The sequence below is a fragment of the Dipodomys ordii genome, unplaced genomic scaffold, assembly GCF_000151885.1.
Source record: "Dipodomys ordii isolate 6190 unplaced genomic scaffold, Dord_2.0 Scaffold47, whole genome shotgun sequence".
Taxonomy (NCBI): Eukaryota; Metazoa; Chordata; class Mammalia; order Rodentia; family Heteromyidae; genus Dipodomys; species Dipodomys ordii.
In genome coordinates, this window is record NW_012267263.1 from 8,037,632 (window position 1) to 8,063,847 (window position 26,216).

General features: G+C 39.5%; 1 protein-coding gene across 1 annotated transcript in view; it reads left to right on the top strand.

The window, feature by feature from the left end:
* The window catches only part of Tmem182 (transmembrane protein 182), a 48,999-nt gene extending 25,116 nt beyond the window's left edge, over nt 1-23,883 (top strand). Inside the window, exons 4-5 of the mRNA XM_013019788.1 lie at nt 5,834-5,971; nt 23,663-23,883. Of these exons, the coding sequence (XP_012875242.1) occupies nt 5,834-5,971; nt 23,663-23,883 (359 nt within the window). The remainder of the gene's footprint in view (nt 1-5,833; nt 5,972-23,662) is intronic.
* Nucleotides 23,884-26,216: the final 2,333 nt, after the last annotated feature.

Sequence of the window (26,216 nt, forward strand, 5' to 3'; positions counted from 1 at the left end):
GCTAGCCTTGAGCTGAAGAGCTGAGGGACAGAGCCCAGGCCCAGAGTTCAGGCCCCATGACCGGACCCAAAAAAAAATCATTCATTAGCCTCTTATTATATCATTCACATTGTACTGAGTAATTTTTCTGTAGACAATGGCTATAAGAATCTGTGTCTTACAGAAGAAGACAGAGATTCAGGAAGCTCCAGTCAGAATCAAAAGTTAAACAATTGTAGCTGCTTGTATACCACTTAATGTGTTTACTTATAGATTTATAGGAACATTGTAGCTCCCACAAATGAGGGAAAACCTGCCACAGTGTTTCTCTGGGTCTGGTTTACTTTACTTAATGTAATTTCTTCCAAGTTTTTCTATTTCTTTAGAATTATCCAACATTATTCTTTCTGATAGAGGAGTAGAATTTATGCCACATGTTCTCCATCCATTCATTCATTGAGAGGCATCTGGGCTGATTCCATATCTTGGCTATGGTACACAATACTGCAATAAACATGGCTGTGCTGGTAGCTTTAGTGCTCTATTGGATAAATGCCCAGTCATGGACATTTGCTGGGTCACGGGGTAGTTCTATGTTTAGGTTTCAGAAAAGTGAGGGGAGAGGTGGTGTGGGAGTGGTGGGTGAGAATGTTTAAGAGGAGTGACATTGACTATATTTATAAGCTGCTCTGTTGAATGGCAACTCTTTTGTATAACTACTAAAAATGTTAAAAAATCAAATATTAAGAATGTCACAAATACCCAGATCACTCTGATTCCAAAGCTTATAATTTCCTAGTGTATTGTCCTGATGATAGCTTTATAAAAATTAACAGCCAATGATATTTTTAAAAAAATTTTAAGAGAAGATGGTGAGCTTCTATACTCACAGATATGAACAATTTGTGTTTCTCTTTTCTTTGTATCTGGAGTTTCAAATATACATTACTATTGTGTGTTCTATTAGCCTACAAAACATATATTTTTTCATTTTTTAATGTTGGCACTGGGGTTTGAACTCAGGCCCTAGTACTTTTGCTTGTTTTTTGATCAAGACTGTTGCTCTAATACTTGAGCCACACTTCCCCTGCTGGATTTTACCTGGCTAATTGTAGATGGAGTGTCGAGGACTTCAATGCTGGGCTGGCTTCAAACCTCAATCCTCAAATCTTAGCTTCCTGAGTAGGTAGGATTACAGACTGAGCCACAAGAGCCAAGCAAGAATGGATTTATTGTAGAAAAAGTCTTCTGTGTCACCTTGTTCAATCCTTTCTTGCAGGTGTCTTTCTTTTATTTTCCTATTTCTAAGATATAAGTAGATCCAACATTTTTTGTCTATAGGCCTTTGGATTCTTAATAAGGTTCTAATATCTTTGGCCTCCATCTTTCCTAATTAAGCATTTGGGTAAATGTGATTGTTATTATTCTATAATATGTTTTAGAGACCACAATGATACAAATGTGAGAATATTTGATATTGTTCTACAAATCTAGATCTCAATTCTTTTCTTCAGTATTTCATCCGTTCTATTCTTCATATTGGATAATTTATATTGTTCTATTTTCAATGATAATTACTCTTTCTCTTGCTATCTATTAAGGAGCCCATGTCAGGATTGTTAGAATTCAGGTGCTAGACTTTTTAATTCCACAAATTTTATTGGGTTCTTTTGTTATAGTCTCTATTTCTCATTGAGACTTGCTCTGTCTCTGTTCGTTTACAGAGTATTCATCTCAACTTACAGAAAATGCTTCTTATAGTTTCTTGAAGATCTATCTAATAATTCACAATCTAAATCATCTTTAAGATATTTGCTACTTCCTTCTTCCTTTGAAAATAGATCTCATTTTTGGGTTCTTGGTATATAAAATAATCCTAGGCTGTTTCTTAGACTTTTTTTTTTTTGCTAGTTCTGGGGTTTGAACTCGGGGCCTGGGCACTGTCCCTGAGCTTCTTTTGCTCAAGACTAGCACTCTGCCTCTTGAGTCACAGTGACACTTCTGGATTTTTGGTGTATGTAGTATGAAGGAATCGAACCTAGGGCTTCATGTATGCTAGGTAAGCACTCTACCACTAAGTCACATTCCTAGCCTTCCTATACATTTTTGAATATTACACTGTCAGGGTTTTATACTCTTCAAATTATCTGGAGAATATTGTCTTATTGTAACAGTTGACTTTTCTGTTGTGTTCTTTTTAGAGGTAATTTCTACATCAATTCAGAGCGTCTTTTCCAGTTCTCTCCTCAGTGGGGTTTCCTTCATCCCAGTAGCTTCAAAGACCCCTTTCCCAATTCTTCTGTTCAAAGAGATTGAATTCTCTTAAAGTTTGGGCCTCTTGCCCTGTGAGACAGTTCCACATAGTTACTTGGAACCCAACAAAACAGCAAAGTATGAGAGAAAATTCAAAAACAGAAATTCCCTCACTGTTTGTAAAATAAAGATTACTTTTCCTGGTTTCTTGACTCAGAAAGTTGTCAGCTTTTGGACTTTACATGGCCAGGCCTGCCTGTGGCAGAGCAGAGGCAACTCCATATCGAACTGGATTGGAGCCAGCACTAAGTGAATAAAGTGAGCCAGAAATATGGGAAGGCTGAGATCTGGGGATTGAGATTGAAAGCTAGCTTGGTCATGCAACCTCAAAAGATTTTTATCTTCAGTTAACCAGCAAGAAGCTGGAACTAGAAGTGATACAAGTGGTAGAGTACTAAGTGTGAGTGAATAAGCTGAACAAAATACAAGGCCCTAAGTTCAAACCCTGGTTCTGGCACACAAAAAAGAAGAAAGAAAAGAGAGGGCGAGAGGGAGAGAGACAGAGACAGAGAGAGACAGAGAGACAGAGAGAGACAGAGAGACAGAGAGAGACAGAGACAGAAAGAGAGACACTGAGAGACAGAGAGAGACAGAGAGACAGAGAGGGAGAGGGAGGGGGGGCAGGGAAGGGAAGAGAGAAGAAAAAAAAGAAAAGGTGAAACCTATCAATTATTTTATAAATTCTGAATATTTGGCCACAGTCTGACACTGTGATTTTACACACTCAAAATTGACACTAATATTATTGTTCCTCTGTATCTACTGACAACTGCCTGAGGATCCTAGAAGATAATAGAACCCTTGTGTATATATACCACATTTTCTTGATCCATTCATCTACTGAGGGGCATCTGGGTTGGTTCCATATCTTAGCTATGGTAAATAATGCTGCAATAAACATAGTTGTGCTGGTAGCTTTAGTGTGGTCTTGTTTGTAAACATTTGGGTAAATGCCCAAAAGTGGGATTGCTGGGTCATAAGGGAGCTCTATGTGGAGTCTTCTGAGGAACCTCCATACTGCTTTCCAAAGTGGTTGAACAAGTTTACACTCCCACAACAATGCAGTAAGGTTCCCTTCTGTCCACATCCCCTCCAGCATCTGCTGTTTTTAGAGTTCTTGATTTTAGCCATTCTAACTGGAGTGAGGTGGTATCTCAATGTCATTTTGTGTGTCTATTGGCCATCCTTCTTTCCTCTTCAGAGAAGTTTCTCTTTAAGTTGCCTCCATCAGAAAGAATGACATTGCTCCATTTGTTAGAAAATGGAAAGGCTTGGAAAAAATTATATTAAATGAAGTAAGCCAGGCCCAAAGAAACATAGTTCCCATGGTTTCCCTTATTTGCAATATCTAGTATATGTCTGAGTCAAACAGAAAAGGTCAGATAAGATGATGTTAAGGAAATGAACCCTAAGGTATGTATTGAAATGTTTTTTTCTTTCATACGATTGTTTCTAACACATTTTTAAGATTATTTCTTTGTTGCTATGTACATCCCTCCCCCACAGTATAACCTCTGCTTTCACTGTATTTGATGTCGGTATAATTTGTGGAGGGGAAGAGGAAAAACAAATTGTTTAAATAGGAATACAGGTGAACCCATTGCAACAATGAGATGTATAAGTTGTTATGTTGAAAAGTGAACTTTACAACTTTGGTGCAGGGGAGGGGGGTAGCAGGGAGGATTGGGTAGGGGGGGCAGGGGGAGGATGGGAAGGGATGGGAAGGGAAAACAAAGGAGGAGGCTACAATGCTTTATAAGAAATGTACTCATTATCTTGCCCATGTAATTGTAACCCCTCTGTACAGTATTTTCACAATAAAAAAATAAAAATAAAAAAATAAAATAAAATAAAAAGATAATAGAACTCATGGATGTGCAAGTCCTTCATGTAAAGTGCATAGCATTTGCATACTAATCTATGCACAATCTCCTACACATTGTCACCCCTGCATGGTTTATGATACTGAATGCTACATAATTAGTTATTATCCTACTATAACTTTATAATACTTATTGTTTGGGGTATAATGTTAGAAAAATGGCAACAAATGCTCATAATATATACATTTTTCCCAAATATTTTCTGTGTGGGTTTGGTTACAACCTCAGGAACTGAACCTGTGAATTTGAAGAGACAGCCTATTATTTCACCTCACTGCTCTTGTTGAGCATGAATTCAAAAGCAGAACCCTTCCTAACACAGAAGACCTGGAGCCTTGGCCTCACTGGTATGTGTGAGGGGAATCTGACTTTTGTTCCTGTCTCAGGACGTAGTTACCCACACCAAAGCTCCAGCCTTCCCTCTCCCCTGAGGACTCTTCCTCACAGATTTCTTTTCCCATCTCCTTTTTTTAAGAGTGGAGTTAACTGACACATTTCCTCTTAGCTAGATCTGTTGAGAAAATATAATTCTTTACAATTAAAATTTTTATATTTTTTAAGTCTTAATTTATCTAATGTGTTTCTCTGAACTTGCCACATTTATACCACCAAAAATGTAGCATTTTAGCTTTAGGAAAATGATCATTAGATTTCTTTTTCATTTATTAGAAATCACAAGCATGCAATCCATTTCTCACCAATGGCATTCATTAACGCAGCCTTGCACATCCTTGACTAGTAAACTCATGAATCACTCGTTTTGATTCTTTCTTGGTATAAATATTAATAGAAAGTGGCATTCCTTCATTACTTCTGATAAAATTAAAATTTCAGATTTTCTTGGATAACATCATTGTGTGAACTTTTAAAAATGATTTAAAGTGCCAGAAGCTGGCAACCCAGGCCTGTAATCCTAGCTATTCAGGAGGCTGAGATCTGATGATTCAAAGCCAGCCTGGGCAGGAAAGCCTGTGAGACTCTTATTTCCAATTAAATGCCCACCCCGCCCCCACCTTGAAATGGAGCAGTGGTTCATCTGGTAGAGCACTAGCTTTGAGCAAAAGAAGCTTATAGACAGTGCCTAAGCCCTTGGTTCAAAATCTAGAATTTGTACACACACACACACACACAGACACACACACACACACAAATGAGTTAGCTTGTATTAATTTGCAATATTTTCCAGGTGCATCATGGTCTGAATATTTGTCCTTTATGTTTAGGGAATTGTGTTGATCATTATCACCTGTCAAAAGTTCAGTCTTGTATAAACATCAGCTTAGCAGAGAATGTGAGGAAATGCTTATAAATCATGAGAATACCCTTCATGTCTTCATACTGTTGGCACTAAGCACTTCTATGTGACCTGACTTGAATAGCACTTTACCTGTTCAATTTCTAACCTGGAATCACAAAAATGACTGCCCATGGAATCTTGCAAGTTCTGAGTGTGAAGGTTATTGGAAGATGCCAGTGACAAAAAGTCATCTGGCAAGAACTGTTTAAGCACATTCAAGACCTTTGCCTGGGGTGCCAGCTAGCACTGCTATGAGTGAAATTAGAAAAAAATGGACAGGTAAGAGACTTACTATGTACAGTCTGCTATGTCCATAAGCTAACTGTGTTTTTCTTCCTTCCTCTTCTCCTGGGGTGTCCAGTTTACCGGGGGTTCTGGGCAGTCCTGATGTTGCTGGGAGTGGTTGCTGTCCTGACTGCAAGCTTCCTGATCATCTGTGCAGCCCCCTTCGCCAGCCACTTCCTTTATAAAGCTGGAGGAGGTTCCTACATCGCTGCAGGTAGGTACACAGCAAATGCTGTGGCTTCCGGCCATAGTTTGCCTCACTTTCTTCATTATTTGCATTTCTAGACTGAGGTATAGATTCCAGTCGTCCTGTAATAGTAATGATGACTGTTCATATATAATAAGAATTCTTGCCTACTGGCTATATGCCCAAACCTTACCAGAGACTTTTCAGGTCCCATGAGCTAACATACTTATGTCCTTGTGTCATCATTATATGGCTAAGAACACTAAGCCTCAGAGGGGAGGATTCTTCTGCTACCTTGCTCAGAGGCTTTAAGAGCCTTTGCTTTCTCATGCTCTAGTAATTTTCTGTCTTTAAAAGAGGGATCATACCATATCTCAACTAACATACCAAGATATGGGAGACAGTTTTTCTGTACTCTTAAAACGAAATAGCATGGCAGATTTTCTTTTCTTTTCTTTTTTGGTTGTTCATGGGGCTTAAATGAAGGGCCTGGGCACTGTCCCAGAGCCCTATTGCTCAATGCAGTCTACCATTTTTAGCCACAGTACCACGTCCTGTTTTCTGGGGTAATTGGAGATAAGAATCTCATGGACTTTCCTGCCCCGGCTGGCTTTGAACCACAACCCTCAGATCTCAGCCTCTTGAGTAGCTAGAATTACAGGCATGAGCCTCCATAAGATTTTTGATAAACCTATCTTGACAATTTATTTTTCATAAGTTAAAACATCTTTTTTGTTCTTCATCATCACAGTGAAGTTTTCTTTCACTGTGGTTCATGTATATTATCTAAATACATTCTCTTCTGTTTAAAACCTGCATATATTTTAGTCAGCTTTCCAAGTAGTAGAAAGTAGTTTTTCTAATTCTTGTAAAGATGATCATAGTATGAATAGGAAAGATATTTGAGGGCATAACTATATGTATTGTTCTTGTGCTCAGTCGTGAGAAAATCATGTGGATTTGTGGCTTGTGTCAGTTGAACGTTCACCCTCTCTCACACAACCATCAGAATTCATGGTGGCGCATCACAGTTCAGCCACAGGGCCTGGCTAGAGGAGAGGCGTGTCACCAAGTTCCATTTGAAGGCTCATTTCGGTAGGAGGTAGATGGGGGTACACAGGCCAAATCAGATGATGCTCTGTTCAACTTCTTCAGCGGTTTAACTTATAGAAGGCTTGGGATCAGCCAGGCAGGTATTTGAGCATCTAGAGAGATCTTTATTTCATGAGACAAAATGTTACTAATCATTTTATCATTTGAGACAAGAAAAGTCATGTGTTCAGGGATAAGAGTGACTGTCCAATCATAATTTCTACCCTGTTTGGAGCTACTGGGGATTGAACTCAGGACATCATGCTTGCTAGGCATGCATTCTATCATTGAGCCATACCTCCAGTGGCTATTAGCTTCACTGGCTATTTTGTGTGTGGGTATGCTGGTCCTGGGCTTGAACTCAGGATCTGTGAGCTGTCCCTGAGCTTTTGTTCTCAAGGCAAACACTGTACTACTTGGAGCCACAGCTCCACTATCATTTGGTGGTTCACTGAAGATAAGAGTCTCATGGATTTCCTTCCTGGGCTAGCTTCAAACCCTAATCTTTAGAACTCATCCTCCGGAGTAGCTAGGATTACAGGAGTGAGCCACTAGTACCCAGCTACACTGGCAATTTTTAAGAGATCTCACTTCCCACTTTTACTGAATCCTCCTATTTTTCATTTCATACCATAGCTGGGATGGCAGGTGCATGCCATCTTTGGTTAAGATAGTCTTGCAGACTTTTCTGCCTTGTCTAGCTTCAAAGTTGGAGCCTTCCAATGCCAATGTCCTAAGTAAATAGAATTACTGGAGCGAACCACCAGCCCCTGGCTTAGCCAGGTTCTTCCCATGCTACATTTAATACAGAACCACACGCATAGTTTTAAACTAAATTATTGAGTTGAATTTCTAATGCTTTCTTGGCTTACATTTTCTATTTTCAAAAGGAAATGCCAAATATCCCAGTCTGTCCCTCTTCAGGCTTGCCTTGTCCCATGTTCTCCCGAGTCTCCTTTACCTGTCCTGCTCTTTCTGGGCAGTAAGGAATCTTGAATGCAGCCTGTACTCAGGTGTTGTGGCTGCTTCGTCGATGCCACACACAGGACTGGACACTCTTTATTTGGGCAGAAGAATCTTAGAGAAAAGCACAACCCAATTCCAACCACCATTCTGGGCCATGTGCTCATAGGAAAAGACTTTGGCATCAGCAGAAGTCTGGGGCATTCTGTACTGGGCTGAAAGACCCTACAGCTGTCATTTGGAAACAAAGGTGGGTCTGTGGTTTTCGCCACACTCTATCCACAGACATAGAACCAGGCTTGAGGGACAGGTGTGGCCCTACGCTTCCTGTGGGAAGATCCTTCTTCAGAAAAGCTAGATCACATATTTCCTGAGGAGAGTCAGTTCCAGACAGAGTGTATCAGGACACTGCAACCTGAAGCCTCTGCTTCAATGAATCATCATGTACTGGGACAAGCCTAAACAAGTGTCAGGAATTTATTTGAATGTGCCCTTATGGAGAAATCTGATACAAAGCTATTGACATGTGTTCTTTTGCCATAAGACAGGTGTCAACCCCGTCTTAGCTATTGGATGTAATAGCAAAGCAGCAGGTGGCGTTAGAATGAGAAAGCATGGCCATCCAAACACGATAGAGAACATTGCTGTGAGATGAATCCCAATGTCAGCATGAAGTGACATGTGAACTGCTATTGTTCTGTGTGAGTGAGTAACACAAGGAAGTGTTCAGGAAGCAACAATGGACATTCCAAGATGCCAAGGGATAAGCCATTGTAACCAGAAGCCCTGATTTTACCAGTACACCAGGATTCAAACACTTTTATGGCATATTTGAAATCTCCTTGACTTACAAGGCAGCCCATGTTGGCTGCTGTTTGTGGGCCAACTGGAAGGATGGGTGGAGCTTCTCGCTTAGGGGGAAATGAGCCAGAAAAGCTTCTAAGTCTCAGCCAAGTCCCCTGTTGGCCTTTTGGGTTGAGCACTTTGTTAGTCACGGGATGAGTCACAGGACCCTCTTCCTGGTACAAGAAGTATTCATGAAAGTGAGAATATTTTTGCCATGTAACCCTCTCCTGTGGATGCTGATGGAGGCAGAGCAGACACTTGGTTTGCTTCCTGCCTATGACTGTTCATGCTGTCCCATTTTGTGACCCCAGGGCATGCTTGTACCCCCAAGATAATTATTTCCAGGGCTGTCCTTGCTCACCAGGGACATGAGCAGAATAGGTTGCCATGAATTGTGTCTCTCTTAAACCTGCAAGACCAACAGCCCGAAGGCTAGCTTTCCAGGCTCACCCTTGATCTCTCCTGCTCTAAAAAGATTGCTGTGCAAATGGGGAGTGAAACACACACTCCTTGAAAGTTAGCGTAGGCAAGATCAAGCCCATCTCCAGCCAGGAGAAGTCCCAAACAAGCTGGACTTGGGGCTTCTTTCCTCGTTTCTTTAAAAGGACAAAGAACATTGCTATAGATCATGAATAAACTGTTTATTTCTACATACAGTAAAAGGGCTACCGTAGTGGCTGCATAATATAAGAGAATCCCCTACTGACAAACAGTACCACAATTTGAGAAGAAATAGCTCTCAGGAGCCAATGGCGTTTGTTCAGCCAGTGGTTCATTTTCTTTTGACTGAGGCTGAAGATAATGCTCACTTTGGGCCTTGGTCCCTTTCCCTACTCCAGGCAAACCAGAACTGGGCCATAAAGAAAATGGGAGAGGAGAGTGTGGTGTGGAGGCAATGAGAGAATCGGAGGTGGGAAGGGATTAGGGGAGACTTGCTGATGGCCTGCAGGTTTTGGTATCTCTTCTGTACATGCTTCCAGGGTCTGTCTGGTGCCAGCTCAGGTGACAAACAGTCCCTGCCACTGACAAATGTAGCAACCTCTGTCTGGGGAAAACAGCTTTGCCACACAGCCCTTCCTCATGTGCAAACTGTAGGCATCTGGGAAAGATCAGAAATTGAACGTCCCAAAAGGAAGCAGAAGTATTCATAAAATCCAGGTCTTATAGGTCCTCAGAGCTCTGTTGTTTAGGAGGAAGGTAGTGCGAAGGAAAAGTACTCAAGAAAAATTGCTTGTTCCTGACATACCACACCAGCTCAATCAGTTCCTTATAGTAGAATTAATGACCTAATTTTATGAACTATCCAAAGGCTCTTTTGGCTTCTTTCTGAGCAGACTCTTTGAAGGTCACTGTTACCCATCTTCTGAAAGAACCAGGCTCTGGACCAGGTGTCATATCTGCAGTTGTCATAGATGGGGATTGCTCTTTTGACGTATTCGGCTCTTTTCTGAGCAGAATCTTTGAAGGACACACCTACCCATCTTCATCTGAAAGGACCAAGCTCTGGACCATGCATCATGTCTACAGTTGTCATAGATGGGGATTTGTCTAGAAAATGATTTTGTTACCAATTATATTACATTGCTGGAAGGTTTTCCTTCAAATCTTAATGGTGATTACCTCCTTCCCTCCCTCCCTCCCTCCCTTCCTTTCTTCCTTCCTTCTTTCCTTCCTTCCTTCTTTCTTTCCTTCCTTCCTCCCTCATTTCCTTCTTCCTTTGTTCCTTTTTCCCATCCTTTTCTTTCTCTTTCTCCTTCCTTCCTTCCTTCCTTCCTTCCTTCCTTCCTTCCTTCCTTCCTTCCTTCCTTCCTTCTTTCCTTTTCTCTCTGACTTTATTTGTCTCTGGCTCTGTCCCTCTCTACCTCTCTTTCTCTTGATGGTTTTGAGGCTTGAGCCAGAGTACCACACCCCTCACATGGCTCTTGTCACTCAAGATTGGCTCTCTATACTAGGGCCACACCTCCACTTCTGGCTTTTTGGAGTTAATTGGAGATAATTGGAGTGGTATGAAGCCTTCCAGGGATGACTTTTTACCGTGATCCTCAGATCTCAGTCTCCCGAGTAGCTAGAATTCCAGGCATGAGTCACCAACTCCTGGCTAAAGTAGCTTTTATAACATCTCAGTTCTAACATTTCATATAGATGCTAAGTGCCAGAGTAAGCCAGCCTTGCTCAAAGTGGAATAAGAAAAGGCTGATCAGTTTATAATGCTGAAAATAATTAAAAATATTATTACTTTTCTTTCTCAGATTGTTCTGTGAGAGTTTGTCCTCTGACCCCTTCATCCATGTATGTTGCTAGCTCACAGGACCTCCTTTAACAGGATGCTAATGAGGCAGATGTAAGAAAGGAGGCAAATCCCCCAATGATGAATTCCAGAGGCTTATGACAAACTCTACGCTATAACCCTGAAACACCTCAGCCATGGAATAAGCATGAAGATGGGAGGAAACACAGCAGTTTTCTATAGAGAACTCATGGCTGCCTTAGAGTCCCTAGTCTTGCCTGTATTAAATCATGATATAAATCCTCCCCACACATCTCTAGAGATGAAGAAGCTAGCTTAAGAACAACTTTGGTAGACGCTATGTACCAAGGACTCACGGCTATATTCTCAGCTTATGAGGAGGATGAGGTTTGAGGCCAGCCTGGGCAGAAAAAAATTCACTAGAATCCATCTCCGGAATACTCAGTAAAAGTCCAGGTTATAGGAATGGCTCAAGTGTAGAGTGTCAGCCCAGCAAGCAAGGGGCTCTGAATTCAAATCTCAGTACCAGTAAAGATAAAATATAATGGTGGTGGTGGTGATGATGATGATGGCAATTATTATTTTCTGGAAAACCTTAAACTTTAAGTTGGAACGTGTATCCCCCTCACACATACTCAACATACTTTTGAGAAAATCCAGTGCTCTTCTGAGAACTAGAGTGAAAGATTTTTCCTTTTCCTTAATATCGCATACTATTAAGCTGTATAAGAAATCTCTTATCTAAGGGGGTTTTCAGCTGTGTAGAAATGAAATTATTGCTATCACAGTAAACAGTGTAGCTGATCTAAAACTAGGTTTTGTCATAATGGAAAGATGAACTGAGTTCCCATAAACTTTATTCTCCGTTTTCAAAGTGGGTGTATCAAACACCTACTCTTTACTCAGTGCAAAGTGTTTCACCTCATTGCAAATACTCTCCTTTATCCCATATCTCTCCCATTCCCCAGATTCTTTTTGCTCAGAAGTAGTGGAGGAATGTTTATTGCTCTATCCACTAATTTTGATAGTCTATATAAAACTTTTTACCTGTATAGTTTCTTAACAAAAAGAAAAAAAAATCACATTAGATACAGACTCATCTGAATGACCATATTGACTTAAACCAAAAGCCCGCTTTAGAAAGAAATTTTACTTCCTATAATTAACGGGATGCTGGGGAAGCATGGGAATTTTGCTCTACTGGACACAAAGAGTAGAAAATGACCCTGTGTGAATAAGCCCAAGTCTGGATTCATCTTTTGTTCTCAAAATGTTCAGTGTTGGGACTGTGGGGTGACTGGTGCCACCTTGTGGATGGTCCTAGTAAGTCCCACAGCTGGAAGTCAAACTGAAAGTCCCCTTGGGCTGGTTGATTCTTGTGCTTCTTGGCCAGCCCTGAAGTAGCCAAGTCACTTGAGAATCTCTGTTGCTGTGGAAGCCTTCAGAGTCACAATTGCTAGCTCTTAGCTGGAGTTCATGTCAAACCTTTATATTAATAATAGCAACAATAATGAAACTAAGCAATGCTTTTTAAGTGTTGACATGTTCCAAGCATACTGTGAAGGGCTGAGCCTTATTTCATGATTGCTTTCAGACAGGTCTACTTGCAGATTCTCTGTTTTACCAATGGGGAAACTAAGAGGGAGGTATCAGAAATACACTCAGTAAAAGGGGAAAACATTTTAGCCAGTAAACTCTTGAGGCAAGATTTGAAACAGGGCAGACAGAATCCATATTTGTGCTTTTCAATCATATTTTAAAAGTCAATAATTGTCAGCAAATACTTCCTAGGCATTAAATGAAATTCTGAGTTTTGTGTTTTAAATTCTAATTGTAGAGAGGGACAAACCCTCCTGATAATTTTGTTAAAACTTTCTTGAAAGTGATCAGGTATTTTTTTTTCCACAGAGAATGATTACATCAATATTTCATTATTTTTTACTTTTTTATGAAATATATATTTTTATTGTGAAGATACTGAAGAGAGGTGTTACAGTTTCATGAGTAAAGTAATGAGTACATTTCCATTGTTACCCTCTCCTTTGTTTTTCCCCTACCATCCCTTCCCTCCCCACCTTCCCAACTCCTTCTTCCCTCCCCAAAGTTGTAAAGTTCATTTTCAGCATAGTGTCTTGTACATCTCATTGCTATACTAGGTCATTCTGTATCCTTATTTCAGCATTTTGTTATTTCTCTTTCCCTCCCAAATTAGAAAAATATATATACAAGATGCAGGGCACCAGATTCAAATTCAGTGAAAATAGGGGTTATACCATAGGGGAAGAACATACAAAAGAAACAAAATAACCCACATAGTACATTAGAGGAACATTAAAAACAACAGCAAAAAAGATAAAATTTCTTGTGTCCCTTTCTTGGGGTTCATTTGCTTAGTATCATCTTATATGGTCATATGTGCATAGCTTTTGACCTTTTCTTCTTGTCCTAGACATATACTAGTTATTGAAAATAAGGAAAATCATGGGACCTATGTTTCTTTGGGCCTGGCTTATTTCACTTAATATAAATTTTTCCAAGTCTTTCCATTGCCTAACAAATGGGGCAATGTCATTCTTTCTGATGGAGGCATAGAATTCCATTGTGTGTGTGTATCTCACATTTTCTTCATCCATTCATCTACTGAGGGGCATCTGGGTTGGTTCCATATCTTAGCTATGGTGAATAATGCTGCGATATCATAGTTGTGCTGGTAGCTTTAGTGTAGCCTTGTTTGTGATCATTTCGTAAATGCCCAAAAGTGGGATTGCTGGGTCATAGGGGAGCTCTATGTGGAGTCTTTTGAGGAACCTCCATACTGCTTTCCAGAGTGATTGAACAAGTTTACACTCCCACCAACAAACAGTTGAGTTCCCTTTTGGCCACATCCACTCCAGCATCTGTTTTTATTAGATTTCTTGATTATAGCCATTTTCACTTGGGTGAGGTAGAATCTCAATGTTGTTTTGATTTCTACTTCATTTATAGCTAAAAAAGTTGAGCATTTCTTCATGTGTCTATTGGCCATTTTTTATTCTGAAAATAATGTACAGAGGGATTACAATTACATGGGCAAGGTAATGAGTACATTTCTTATCAAGTATTGTAGCCTCCTCCTTTGTTTCCCCTTCCCATCCCTTCCGATCTCCCCCCGCCCTCCGCACCAAAGTTGTAAAGTTCATTTTCAACATAACATCTTGTACATCTCATTGTTGCAATGGGTCCACCTGTATTCCTATTTGAACAATTTGTTTTTTTCCCTTCCCTGCCACAAATTATACCAACATCAAATACAGTGAAAACGGGTTATACCGTGGGAGAGGGACATACAAAGCAACAAAGAAATATCTTATAAATATGTTAGCCACAATAGCAAGAAAGAAAACACATTTGAGTCCTTAACTTGGGGTTCATTTGCTTAACAACGACTTATCTGACCATTTCTGCTTGTCTCAGACATATACTAATTATTGCAAATAAGGGAAACCATGGGACCTATGTTTCTTTGGGCCTGGCTTACTTCACTTAATATAATCTATTGGCCATTCTTATTTCCTCTTCAGAGAAGTCTCTCTTTAGGTCTTTAGTCCACTTGTTGATGGACGGTTGTTTCTTTGTGGATTTGTTTTTGGATTTAATTTTTTGAGTTCTAAGTATATTTTCGATATGAGACCTTTGTCAATTATATGACTAGTGAACATCTTCTCCCAATCCTTGGGCTTTCTATTGATCATGCTAGGCAGAAGCTCTGCAGTTTCATGCAATCCCATTTGTCCAACCTTTCTTTGATTTATTGTGTTCCTGGGTCTTTATTATGAAAATTTCAGCCTGTGCCAAGGAGTCCTAGAGTTTCTTCTATTCCTTCCTGTAATGTTTTCAGGGTGTCTGCTTTGATTTTGAGGTCTTTGATCCATTTAGAGCTGATTCTGGTACAGAGTGATATATAAGGATCGAGCTTTAGTTTTTTACAGGTGTCTAACCAATTTTGTCAGTACCATTTCTGAAGAGGCTGTCTTTCTTCCATTCTATATTTTTAACTCCCTTGCCAAAAATTAGGTGGCTATAGGTCTGTGGGTTCATTTCAGTTCTATTCCATTGGTTCTCGGGTCAGTACCTAGCTGTTTTGATTACTATGGCTTTGTAGTAGAGTTTGTTCTTTTGGCTAAGAACTGTTTGTGCTATGCAGAATCTTTTATTGTTCCATATGAATTTTTGGATTGCTTCTATTTCATTGAAGAATGAGCTTAGGATATTGATGGGTATTACATTGAATTTGTAGATAGCCTTTGGCAATACTGCCATTTTCACAACGTTAATCCTCCTGATCCAGGAGTTTTTTCCTGGGAGGTTTTTCCACTCAATGTTGTATTCTTAAAACTTTTTAGACACGCTAATTCAGTGTGAATGTATTGTATAAGGTTGCATAACTACGTACACGAAAAGTCCTGAAAATGAGGGACAACTAATACATTTGAAAAATAGCATGACAGAGTGTTGTAGCAATGAATGCTGGGGAAACAGAGATGTACAAGCATGGTACAATAGGTATGTTATGAAATAAGCCTTCTTCAGGAAACTAGAGGGAAGTCAGAGAAAAATAAGTCTGAGAAATGTAGAACCGAAGTAAGACTATTTGCTACCATGCATTAGTTGTTTTACAATTTCTGAAAAATATGATACAAGGTGCAAAATTTTATTATAAGAGAAGACAAGAGATTGTATTAATATAAATAAGGGAAGAACTAATTATTGTAAGACTTAGTCTAAATCATTTTTAAGAGCATCTGGTGTCTTTTCCCATAAGACACTGCTGCAATTCTTAATGAGGGAAATTTCTATAAAAGGACATTACAGTACAATGGTAAGTATTACACTTCTGAAGAGGCAGAATGGGCAGGTAGCTACTGCCCCATCTTACCACACATGTAGTAGATGCACTTGGTACTCAGCTAGGGCAATGAGAGCAGGTGAGCCTGGACGAGTCCTTGTATTTCCTCCAGTAGCATGGCAGATAGGACGTTGCAAAATCAAATAAGAACTCAAATTCTGCAACATTTGCTGCCCCTGGTTAAGACATGTGAAAACAGGTTTGTGAATATCAAGGCATTTACAACTATTTATACTTAATACTTTGGAAGTGTATATGTAAATGAGATGAACTCATATCCAGGAATATTCTCTTACCCTCAGAGGGTATTCTCCAACACCCCCCAATGGGGCTGAATCCCGTATATGCTATGCTTTTCCCTGTATATAGATATAACTATAATAAAGTTTAGTTTATAAATTAAGCATGGCAATAACTACCAAGAAAATACTATGATCATAACAGTATACCATAATACTTACAATGTGTGTATTATTTATGTCTGGACTTTTCCATTTTATATATTTTCCCTATGGATAACTGAAGGCACAGATAATTGGGATTTACTTTAGGATGTTATTTATAGGATCTCTTCTGAAGGGTCACTGGGAGTCATACATGAATGAGGGTCCAATCCAATCATCTAAATGGACTCCCTACATTGATAGCCTGAAAGACCACTGTTTTTCCATCCCAGTGGGCAGTTTAACCACGCATGAATCCTGACAATCAGCTCTTGATGACCTAACTCCTTCATTGTAATGTCTGATCCTTTCTCAGGAGTGGGAAACATGGGGCTGTGGGGCTGTGAGACTCATTGAATTTGGTACATGGCAGGAGAGAAACATAATGCTTCCCAGAGTTTGCTTGAGGTCCATCTGCCTTGATTGATAATTTTGTATGGCTCATAATGATATGATAATATCAACATGGAACTTGAGAGGGAGGGGGAAAAAGTTCCTTAACCCTGTAAGACTAGACATGCTCCTGAAATATCCAAAGGACATTTATCCTTCCAAAGGAGTTGGAAAACATATGGTCAAGTGGTATTTTGGCTCTTAGGTCAGGATCCCAGTCCATAGGCATTTGTGTTTCAATGAAGCATCATAGGGACACAAGTGGTGTTTTCTTTCTTGCTATTGTTTCTAATGTATTTATAAGGTACCATGTGATTTTTTTGTTGTTGCTTTGTATGTTCCTCCCCCACGGTATAACTCATTTTCACTGTATTTGATGTTGGTATAATTTGGGGAGGGGAAGGGAAGAAACAAAATGTTTAAATAGGGATACAGGTGGACCCATTACAATAATGAGATGTACAAGATGCTATGTTGAAAAATGAACATTACAATTTAGGTGGGGGGGATAGGGAGTGTAGTTGAGGAGTGAGGAGGTAGGAGGGAAGGGATGGGAAGGGGAAAAGTGGAGGAGGAGGAGGCAACAATGCTTGATAGGAAATGTACTCATTATCTTGCTCATGTAACTGTAACCCCTCTGTACAGTATTTTTCACAATAAAAAAACAAAACAATTGTGTGGATGGTTCAACAACAAAACAAAATGAAAATTTTTTTAAAATGAAGAAATATAAAAGAAAATAGACTATCCACAGGACTCCCCAGTGCTAGAAGCCCTTGGGACGCTTACTTGCTCAGTTAGCATTTTTGAATGATTGTTTAGAAAAAAAGGAAATTGAGCTGCATGTGGCAGTTCATGCCTGTAATCCTGACTACTCAGGAGGCTGAGATCTGAGGATAGCAGTTCAACACCAGCCCAGGCAAGAAAGTCCATGAGACTCTTATCTCCAATTAACCACTCAGAAAACTGGAAGTGACGCTGTGTCTCAACTGGTAGAGCGCTAGCCTGGATCTGAATGAACAGACAGTGCCCAGGCCCAGAAAGAAGGAAGAAATTGGAGGAAGGAAAATAAAAAAAATCAAAGCCTTTAAAAAAAAAAAGTAAGAAATGTGTTCTCAGTTGGATGTCACAGGACTGCTGTGGTACTGGGGTTAGAGGAAGGGGAAGTTTCCATAGGTTCATGTCAGGTCCCTGCCATGAATCTTATTGGATTGTAAAATCCAGCATCATTTGGAAGTTTGCCATACCATGGTCTTCTAGAAAAGATCTTATTGCTGTATTTTTCAAAGCCAATTGGCCAAGAAAGGCCTAATTGGCATTTCAAAGCTCTATGTATACGTTAGAATATCACAAAGCAATATATTTATAGTAGCTTAGTTCAGAATATTCCAACAATTTTCAAATGTTCATCAGTAGATAAATGAATAAACAGATTGAGATAGCCTTATACAATGGCATATTGGCTTAGTAGAAATGAGGGATCTATAACACAACCAAACTCTGAGATATTATGCAGAGGAAAATATATAGGAAACAGCCAGTAGTCTAGCTCAATTTTTTCTTTTCTTGCTCTTTTCTTATATATTTAAATTTTAAAAATTATCCTTAAGTATTTGTACAAAGGAGTTGACATTTAACAAAGCAGTGTATAAATATAATATCTTAATCAGTGTCACCTCTTTCCATGTTCTTACCCATCCCTCCCCTATCCACCTTTGTCTAGCTCATTTTATTTACATGAAGTTCTAAGGATAAAACTAAAGTATAATGACATGTTTTTGTAGGGCTGAGGTGTGAAGGTAGAACCTCTCTGAGGAATGAGTACATCCTTGCTTCCTTCCCTTTCCTTCCCTTCCCTTCCCTTCCTTTCCCTCTCTCTCCCTCTCTTCCTCCCTCCCTCCCACTCCTTTCCATCTTTCCTTCCTTCCTTCCTTTCTTTCTTTCTTTCCTTCCTTCTTTCTTTCTTTCTTTCTTTCTTCCTTTCTTTCTTTCTCTCTCTCTTTCTCTCTCTCTCTCGTTCTTTCTTTCTTTCCTTCCTTTCTTCCTTTCTTTCTTTCTTTCTTTCTTTCTTTCTTTCTTTCTTTCTTTCTTTCTTTCTTTCTTTCTTTCTTTCTTTCTTTCTTTCTTTCTTTCCTTCTTCCTTTTGTAGGGCTTGAACTCAGGGCCTGGTCCCTGCTCCTGAGCTCTTTTTGCTCAGGGCTGGCACTCTACCACTTTGAGCCACAGGTCCACTTCTGCTTTCTGAGTGGTTAATTGGAGACAAGATAAAAGTCTCATGGGGGACTTTTGTGCTTGGGCTGGCTTTGAACCATGGTCCTCAGATCTAAGCCCCCGGAATAGCTAGGATTATAAGTGTGAGCCAACAGTGCCTGGCTACATTCTATTTTTAATGTCTTGTGTATACACTGGTGTTTTTGTCAAAATTCACTTAGTAGTACACTTGAAATCTGTATATTTTCTTTTATGTAAAATACTCATCGATTAAAAGAATGAGATCAAAAAACAACAAACCTGGAATATTTTTAGCCATTAGAACAAAGTCTTCAAACTATTTTCTCTGCTGTTGGATGTTTAGAGTTGTCACCTGCCCTCATCTGAGATATTCCACCAGCTACCAGGGCAACCTTATAGGCCAATTCTCCACTGTAGATCTCTTTCTCATCTTCTGAAAACAGCCACAATGAGTAACCTGACACTGTCATCCCTGGATCAATGTTTACTTCCCAATTCTTTCTAAAGTTCATTAGCAATTTTGCCCCATTTCTAGTACATCAGACCATTGGGTAAAAAGAATTGTTCTCTGTTCTGTTTTATTCCTTTTAATTTTTTTGTTTGTTTGTTTTCTGATACTGGGACTTGAACTCAAGGCGGGCCTTCTACCAGATGAGCCACAATCTCCCCTTCTAGGATTTTGCTGGTTAATTGGAGATTAGAATCTCATGGACTTTTCTGCCCTGGCTAGGTTCAAATCTCTATTACAGGCAGGAGCCACAGCATCAATGTTACTTCTCTGCTTGTTCCTCTCACACATCTACCGACGCATGTGCCTATGACCTATGTGTCTAGTAATTACCATCCTGTACTGATATATTCCGTTCCACTTGAATGCCATAAGTCTCAGTGAAGCTATTAATCCTTTTCAAATTTGTAACTCAATGTTCTAGTGATGAGACATACAATTCCAATTAATATCAGTGCACTTATTGGTTTGATCAGTGTGGATGTAATAGGGAAAAACCTCCACACTCCCAAGTCTTCACTTGCTCAGAGCCTTTGTGCAAGTTCAAGAAGCAATCTTGCTACTTTCTCAGTTAAATCATTGTCATTTGTTATAAATACTTTCCCCATGCTTATTAGTTTGTTTTCCTTCTGTCTGCTTCTGCCTCTCTGCGCCTGTTATTCTCTCTTACACACACACACACACATACACACACACATACACACACACACAATTTCATGGGTAGGGAGGTACTGATTGTTTTAGAATTATTTTACAATAGTAAAGTGATCTGATACAATTACAATGGTCTGTGTCTTCAATTAGTGAACAGAGACAACTGTGAAAGCCATGACTTCAATTCTTTCACAATGTCGTTCTTCTTCAAATAACAGTGATGTTGAAATATAAGTTAATTTTTCCTTTCTAACAATCATCTACTTTGTTACCTACAAGACTCTTTTTTAAACCACTTAAATCCAGTAATGGGCTTTGTAGCTTTTGAAGAGATGTGTATAAGGCCACTGATTTTTAATAAAGGCAATTTCCTGTTTTCATAGAATAATCTGAAAGCCTGAGATTCACAAGATAGAAGGAAGATAACAACCCTATCAACAAACAACACAAAGGTTTGCAAGGTGTTTGCAGGATGCGAAAGCTATTATGCAAATATTTAAGCTGGGCCTTTCCATTCTCAGAGAACACTGTCTATATATTGGCTGAGAAAAATGTATTGGAAAGCACAGAGCCGCCAGACAACACATGGCTTAGCCATATTGTTGTCAAAAAGCTGAAGTACAGCTTTGGAAGTAAGGGGTTTGCCTGCCTGCAATGGCTTTACTATTTCCCAGTAATGTGGTTGTTGTTCAGTGGTTTCACTGCTCTGCCTGTGGCAGTATTTGCATTTACATTACAGGCCATGGTGTGAAGGATGCTTCTCATTAGTAAAGCATCACAACAAATTCTGGTATTCTGATTATGGGCCGGTCTATGCTCTGATCCTGGCCTTCCTTGGCATTTTTATGAGCCACCCCCCCTGCCTTTTCTCTGCTTCCCAGGATTCTTTATTAAATTGATGGCCCTGGGTGGGGGTGCCCTCTATATAGTAGGAGCACAATTAACTTTGTAGGTATGATCAGTGACTGGGCTCTCAAAAGCTGCTCTTTTCTCTCCAAAAGCTTCCTTCTCTGGTCTTTGTAACAGGGTTGCATTAATGCTTCAAATACACTAGCTATTATAGGATGGAAATGGTAAACTGGCTAGAGTTTGGATCTGGAGTGAGTGTCTTTTAAAGGCTAGTTTCTTTGCCAGCATGTGGCACTGGAGGTATAGAATAGAACCCTTTGAAGAGAGAGCCTAGCAGAAGCAAGTAAGTTCATTGGAGGCATGCTTTTGAAGGCAACAGTGAGCACTTGATTCTCTCTTCCTACCCACCCCTCTCTGTCTGCCTCTGTCTCTGTGTCTCTCTGTCTCTGGCTTCTCCCTCCCCCTTATTCTGTGTGCTTCCATGATTCTGACACTTTCCTCCACTGTGCACTGCCATCATAAGTGCTATCTGGTCATAGGCCCCAAAGCCCCGTAGACTGAAAGCTCGGGATCCACAATAATTACTTCCTCTTTATAATTTGGTTATCTCAGGTATTTTGTGATGGTGACAGAAAGCTGACTACTGCAACACCTAATGGTTCAACTCAACGATCAATGAGTAGGATAATTCTCGGCATGTTTATATTGGATTTTTGGATCCATAGAGTATATTTTTCTTTGGGGCCAATGGGAAGCCTTTGAGTTGTGATGCGTGTGTGTGTGTGTGTGTGTGTGTGTGTGTGACTATCACTTACTCGTGAGCTAACAGGGGTATTTCTCTAGAGGCTGTAGCTCAGGTACCAGTGCTGTGTGCAGGTCATTTTATGGTAGCAGTTACACTAAAATATATATGCTAAAGGTATTCGCAAATTTTAAGATTCACAAAGCTTTTCTGTCATATCAATTGTTAGGGCCAAGGGTTTCCCACTCTTAGAATTCCAACAGTGTTTTTGAAATGGTAGATTTTTAGATATGTGTTCATAAATTAATAATGTCTTTTTTCCTCCCTCCCTCCATTTATTTCTTCCCTTTTTACATTCCTTCCCTCTCAATTTTCCTTCCTTTTCCTTCCTTTCCTGTCCTTCCTCTATCCCTGTTTCTTTTCTCTTAGTAAGGATCCTGGTCTCAAATGTATGGTTTTATATTCTTCAGACTCTTGTCATCATTCCCCATTCCTGGTTGATTCATAATATTTCCATATGCTAATCCATAAACTAATTCCTTAACTAATCATCAGAGTAGATGTTTTAGTTTCATTTTTATTTTATGCTCATCATCATTACTGGCAGTGGGTTTGAATTAAGGGACTCTTACTTGTTTGGCTAGTTTCTACACCTTGAGCCATATCTCCATTCAGCATTTCTGATGTCTAATTGAAGATAGAATCTTTCATATTTTTCTGGCCAGCATAGTTTTGGACTATGGTCCTGAAGTCCTAGGTTCCTGAGTAACTTGGATTAGAGTTGTGATCCACTGAGCCAAGCTCTATTCCCTTTTAGAGAATCATGTGTGTTCCTCTGTGTACGTTCAGTGATTTCACCTCTGATGTCATGTGATACTCATCTTAGTTCTGCTTTCAGGATCATATTGAATTGTAGCACTAGTTATAACTGTCTAAGTGTCTAGTTATAATTGTCTATACCTGGATTAAAACTGTGTAACAAGAGTTAGAATGATCTAGGGTAAAAACAATCAGTGAAAACTACTAGCTGTGGTCACATTGATGAAAAAACCTAGAGGTGATTGTTTCACTACTTTATTGTAGATATTGAAAGCAAAAATTCATTGAAATCTCACTTTAAACTAAGCATCTGGTAAAAAGTATACTAGAATGTAAGTTCTGTAGAGGATAGGATCTTTCATTCTGTTTGCTTTTTTCAGCAGTCCTGGGATTTGAACTCAAGCCCTCAAACTTACTACGCAGGTTTTCTACCATTTGTGCCATGCTCAAGCCATTTTTGCTTTAGCCATGTTTTTGGATAAGATCTCCCATTTTTACCTCCTGGTCTTGGTCTTGGACTATGACCTTGCTTCCCATCTTTCCTATAGAGAGAGCATTGCAGATGCTTGCCACCATACCTTGCTTGCTTATAGGCTATTTTTTTTGTAAGATAGCCTCTAAACATGTTCTTTCAGATCTCTAGCTCCTGAGTAGCTGGGATTATAAGCATGTACTACCATGCTCAGTTCTTTGAGCTCTCAACGCAATTCCTGGCACATGGTAAGCACCCCATAAATGCATATCAACTGTTGCCACTGCTGTCATGCTGCTGATGCATTTTCTCAAAGCGCTTTGAAGTATCCATCAGTGGTATTGTGAAAATGGAACATCTTTTGGATGCTAATTCACAATAAGATAAGAATTTTAAGAAGGTGTAGATAAATGAAACCAAACTGTCTATTAAGCAAGCAATGGAGGCTATCCAGAGCAAGTTTGTTTCGGCTAGGGCTATTTGTATAGAGCTTAACTTCAGGAGAGATTGGATTTGAACAGTGGTGTATGGGCAATGCCTCAGAATGCTAAAGATCTTTTTTTCCTTCTCAGGTGTCCTGTTCTCCCTGGTGGTGATGCTGTATGTCATCTGGGTCCAGGCAGTGGCTGACATGGAAAGCTACAAAGCCATGAAAATGAAAGAATGCTGGGAGTTCACTCCTTCTGTGCTTTACGGCTGGTCGTTTTTCCTGGCCCCAGCTGGGATATTTTTCTCTCTTTTAGCTGGGTTGCTATTTCTAGTCATTGGACATCATATTCAGTTACATCACTAAGCAAGCAGACTGTGACCACCAGTGTTCTCATGGTAGATTTGAAAACATGGCATACTCTTTGTTTCATTCATCTTGTTTTAGAAATACCAGCGCCAAATTAATTGATGTACTTTCTGAGTTATCATTTTGAATGAATCATTTTACTTCTGCTCTCCTCTGATAAGAAGGTGCTAGAAGTTTTCCAGATATGACATTTCCATCCTAAAAGCTATTGAGGACCTAGTTTCCTAGGGAACAGGTAGGTAGTGAACTTCCTGCTTATGGAGGTTGGACTTCATATAATACCATAATATGGAACAAATCAGAATTTTCTTTAAAGTCTCCTTCTTGACATCCACTCCTACTGATAAGGTTTTATTTTTTAAATGGAGAATAAGGAAGAATAGGAAATAAATGTCTGAATTAATTTCATTTTCTTCCCTACTCACATAGGGATCTACATATACATTCACTGACTCCTGAATTAAATGATCTAACACTTAAAAATAGGCAACAGTTGTTCACTAGAAGCCACAAGTAGAAGGAGCCACCACAAATAGAACCAGGAGTGTGTACTCACTCAGGATCTGGACTACAGAAGTTTGGATACCTAATTTTTTTGGTGGTGGGTTGGTCATGGGGCTTGAACTCTAGGCTTGGACGCTGTCCCTACGCTCTTCAGCTCAAGGTGAGCGCTCTACCGCTTGAGCCACAGCACCACTTCCGGTTTTCTAGTGGTTTTTATTGGAGATAAGAGTCTCATGGACTTTCCTGCCCATGCTGGCTTTGAACCGAGATCCTCAGATCTCAGCCTCCTGAGTAGCTAAGATTACAGGTGTGAGCCACTGGCACCTGGCTGGATACCTAATTTCATTCTCTTAATTATGTGCTTGCTTGATCTTTAATCTATCTTTTAAAGAAGCAAAGCTATATACCAAATGATACCTAGGGTGGATTTGAGTTATATGAACTCAAAGCAGGTTAATTATGTAATGTAATATGGTTTAAAATATGTCAAAGCCAACCACCCCGGCTTAGCACATAATTCCATTCGATATTTTAAAATTCCCATTTAAAAATCTTATTGCGGAGCCTTTAAGCATGTGAAAATGTATTGATGAAACATACTGTAGCTATACATCTCTAGCTATAAAGTTTCCAAACACTTCCATATGAAGATGTTAACAGTCTTGCTTTAGAAAAGACCATGTAATGTTAACTTTCCCCCAGGTTTTATTTTTTCAGCTCTTCTGATCATTTGAGCCCCTTAATTATTGTCCCTCAATTTCTTCATCTTTATAATAGATCTATTAACATTTACAGATCCACAATTTCCTTTAACATCCTGGAAGAAAAGGTTTTGTGAGAAAATATAATTCTTCATTACGCACTGATGTAGACTTTTTTTTTTTCAAAACAAAGATCTTCCTTTGGTAAGAATGTTGATGGAAATCAAACCCATCTGAGAAACCTAGGTAGTATTTGCCTTCTGGAAGCTTCTATCATAGAGGAGTCTGGTTAGTAACAGAACAGAGAAATGTACAGCATGTGACCTTTGTTGTGGGTTCCAAGCTTCATTCTGCAGCTGTCTGTCGGGAAGAAGGCATGACAGTGACCACTTGACGCTGCTCTGGGAGAGATGGATGGCTTCTTCCCATCCATCTGTGGCCAAAATGGAGATGCTGCCCAAACCCTCACCGAGCATCTGATATATTCTCATCAAGCCTTGTTTAGTAGAAGGGAGCTTGGAGGGATAACAAAGGTCTCAGCTCCCTCCAGACCCACTCACAAGCACATCTTTGTGACATTGGGACTTATCTGTTAAATATAACAACAACAACAACAACAACAACAATCATTCTTTAAAAGTTCCTGGGTTGAACTGGCTTAAGTGAAGTCATTTCAGTGATATTATAAGTGTCTTTTTGTGGTGTTTTTCTTTCCTTTGTCTTCTTCTGTTTCATTTTTATATTGCTTCAATTACTTCTTTGCTTTTATTTTGGCTGGATTATCAGAGAAATAATTATGGAGTTCTGTTATGCATATTGACTGTGATATTAAGTTATGGCATGCCATTAAGTTTTCCAGACGATGCTTAGATATATTTGATTAGTTCATGTCATCCGAACATACAATTCTTTTTCCTAGAACTTTGGAATGGAACCTTTTCCCAGAGTACTGTATGCCATTTAAATTTCACATGCAAGCTGCTTTTAGTAAAGGTTTGAATATTTATAAATTTCAGATGGTTACCCTCATTTTCTAATACATTGCTGTGGCTACCATCTACTTATCATAAGGCAATAGGTTGAATAGCTGGTGTGTGTGTGTGTGTGTGTGTGTGTGTGTGTGTG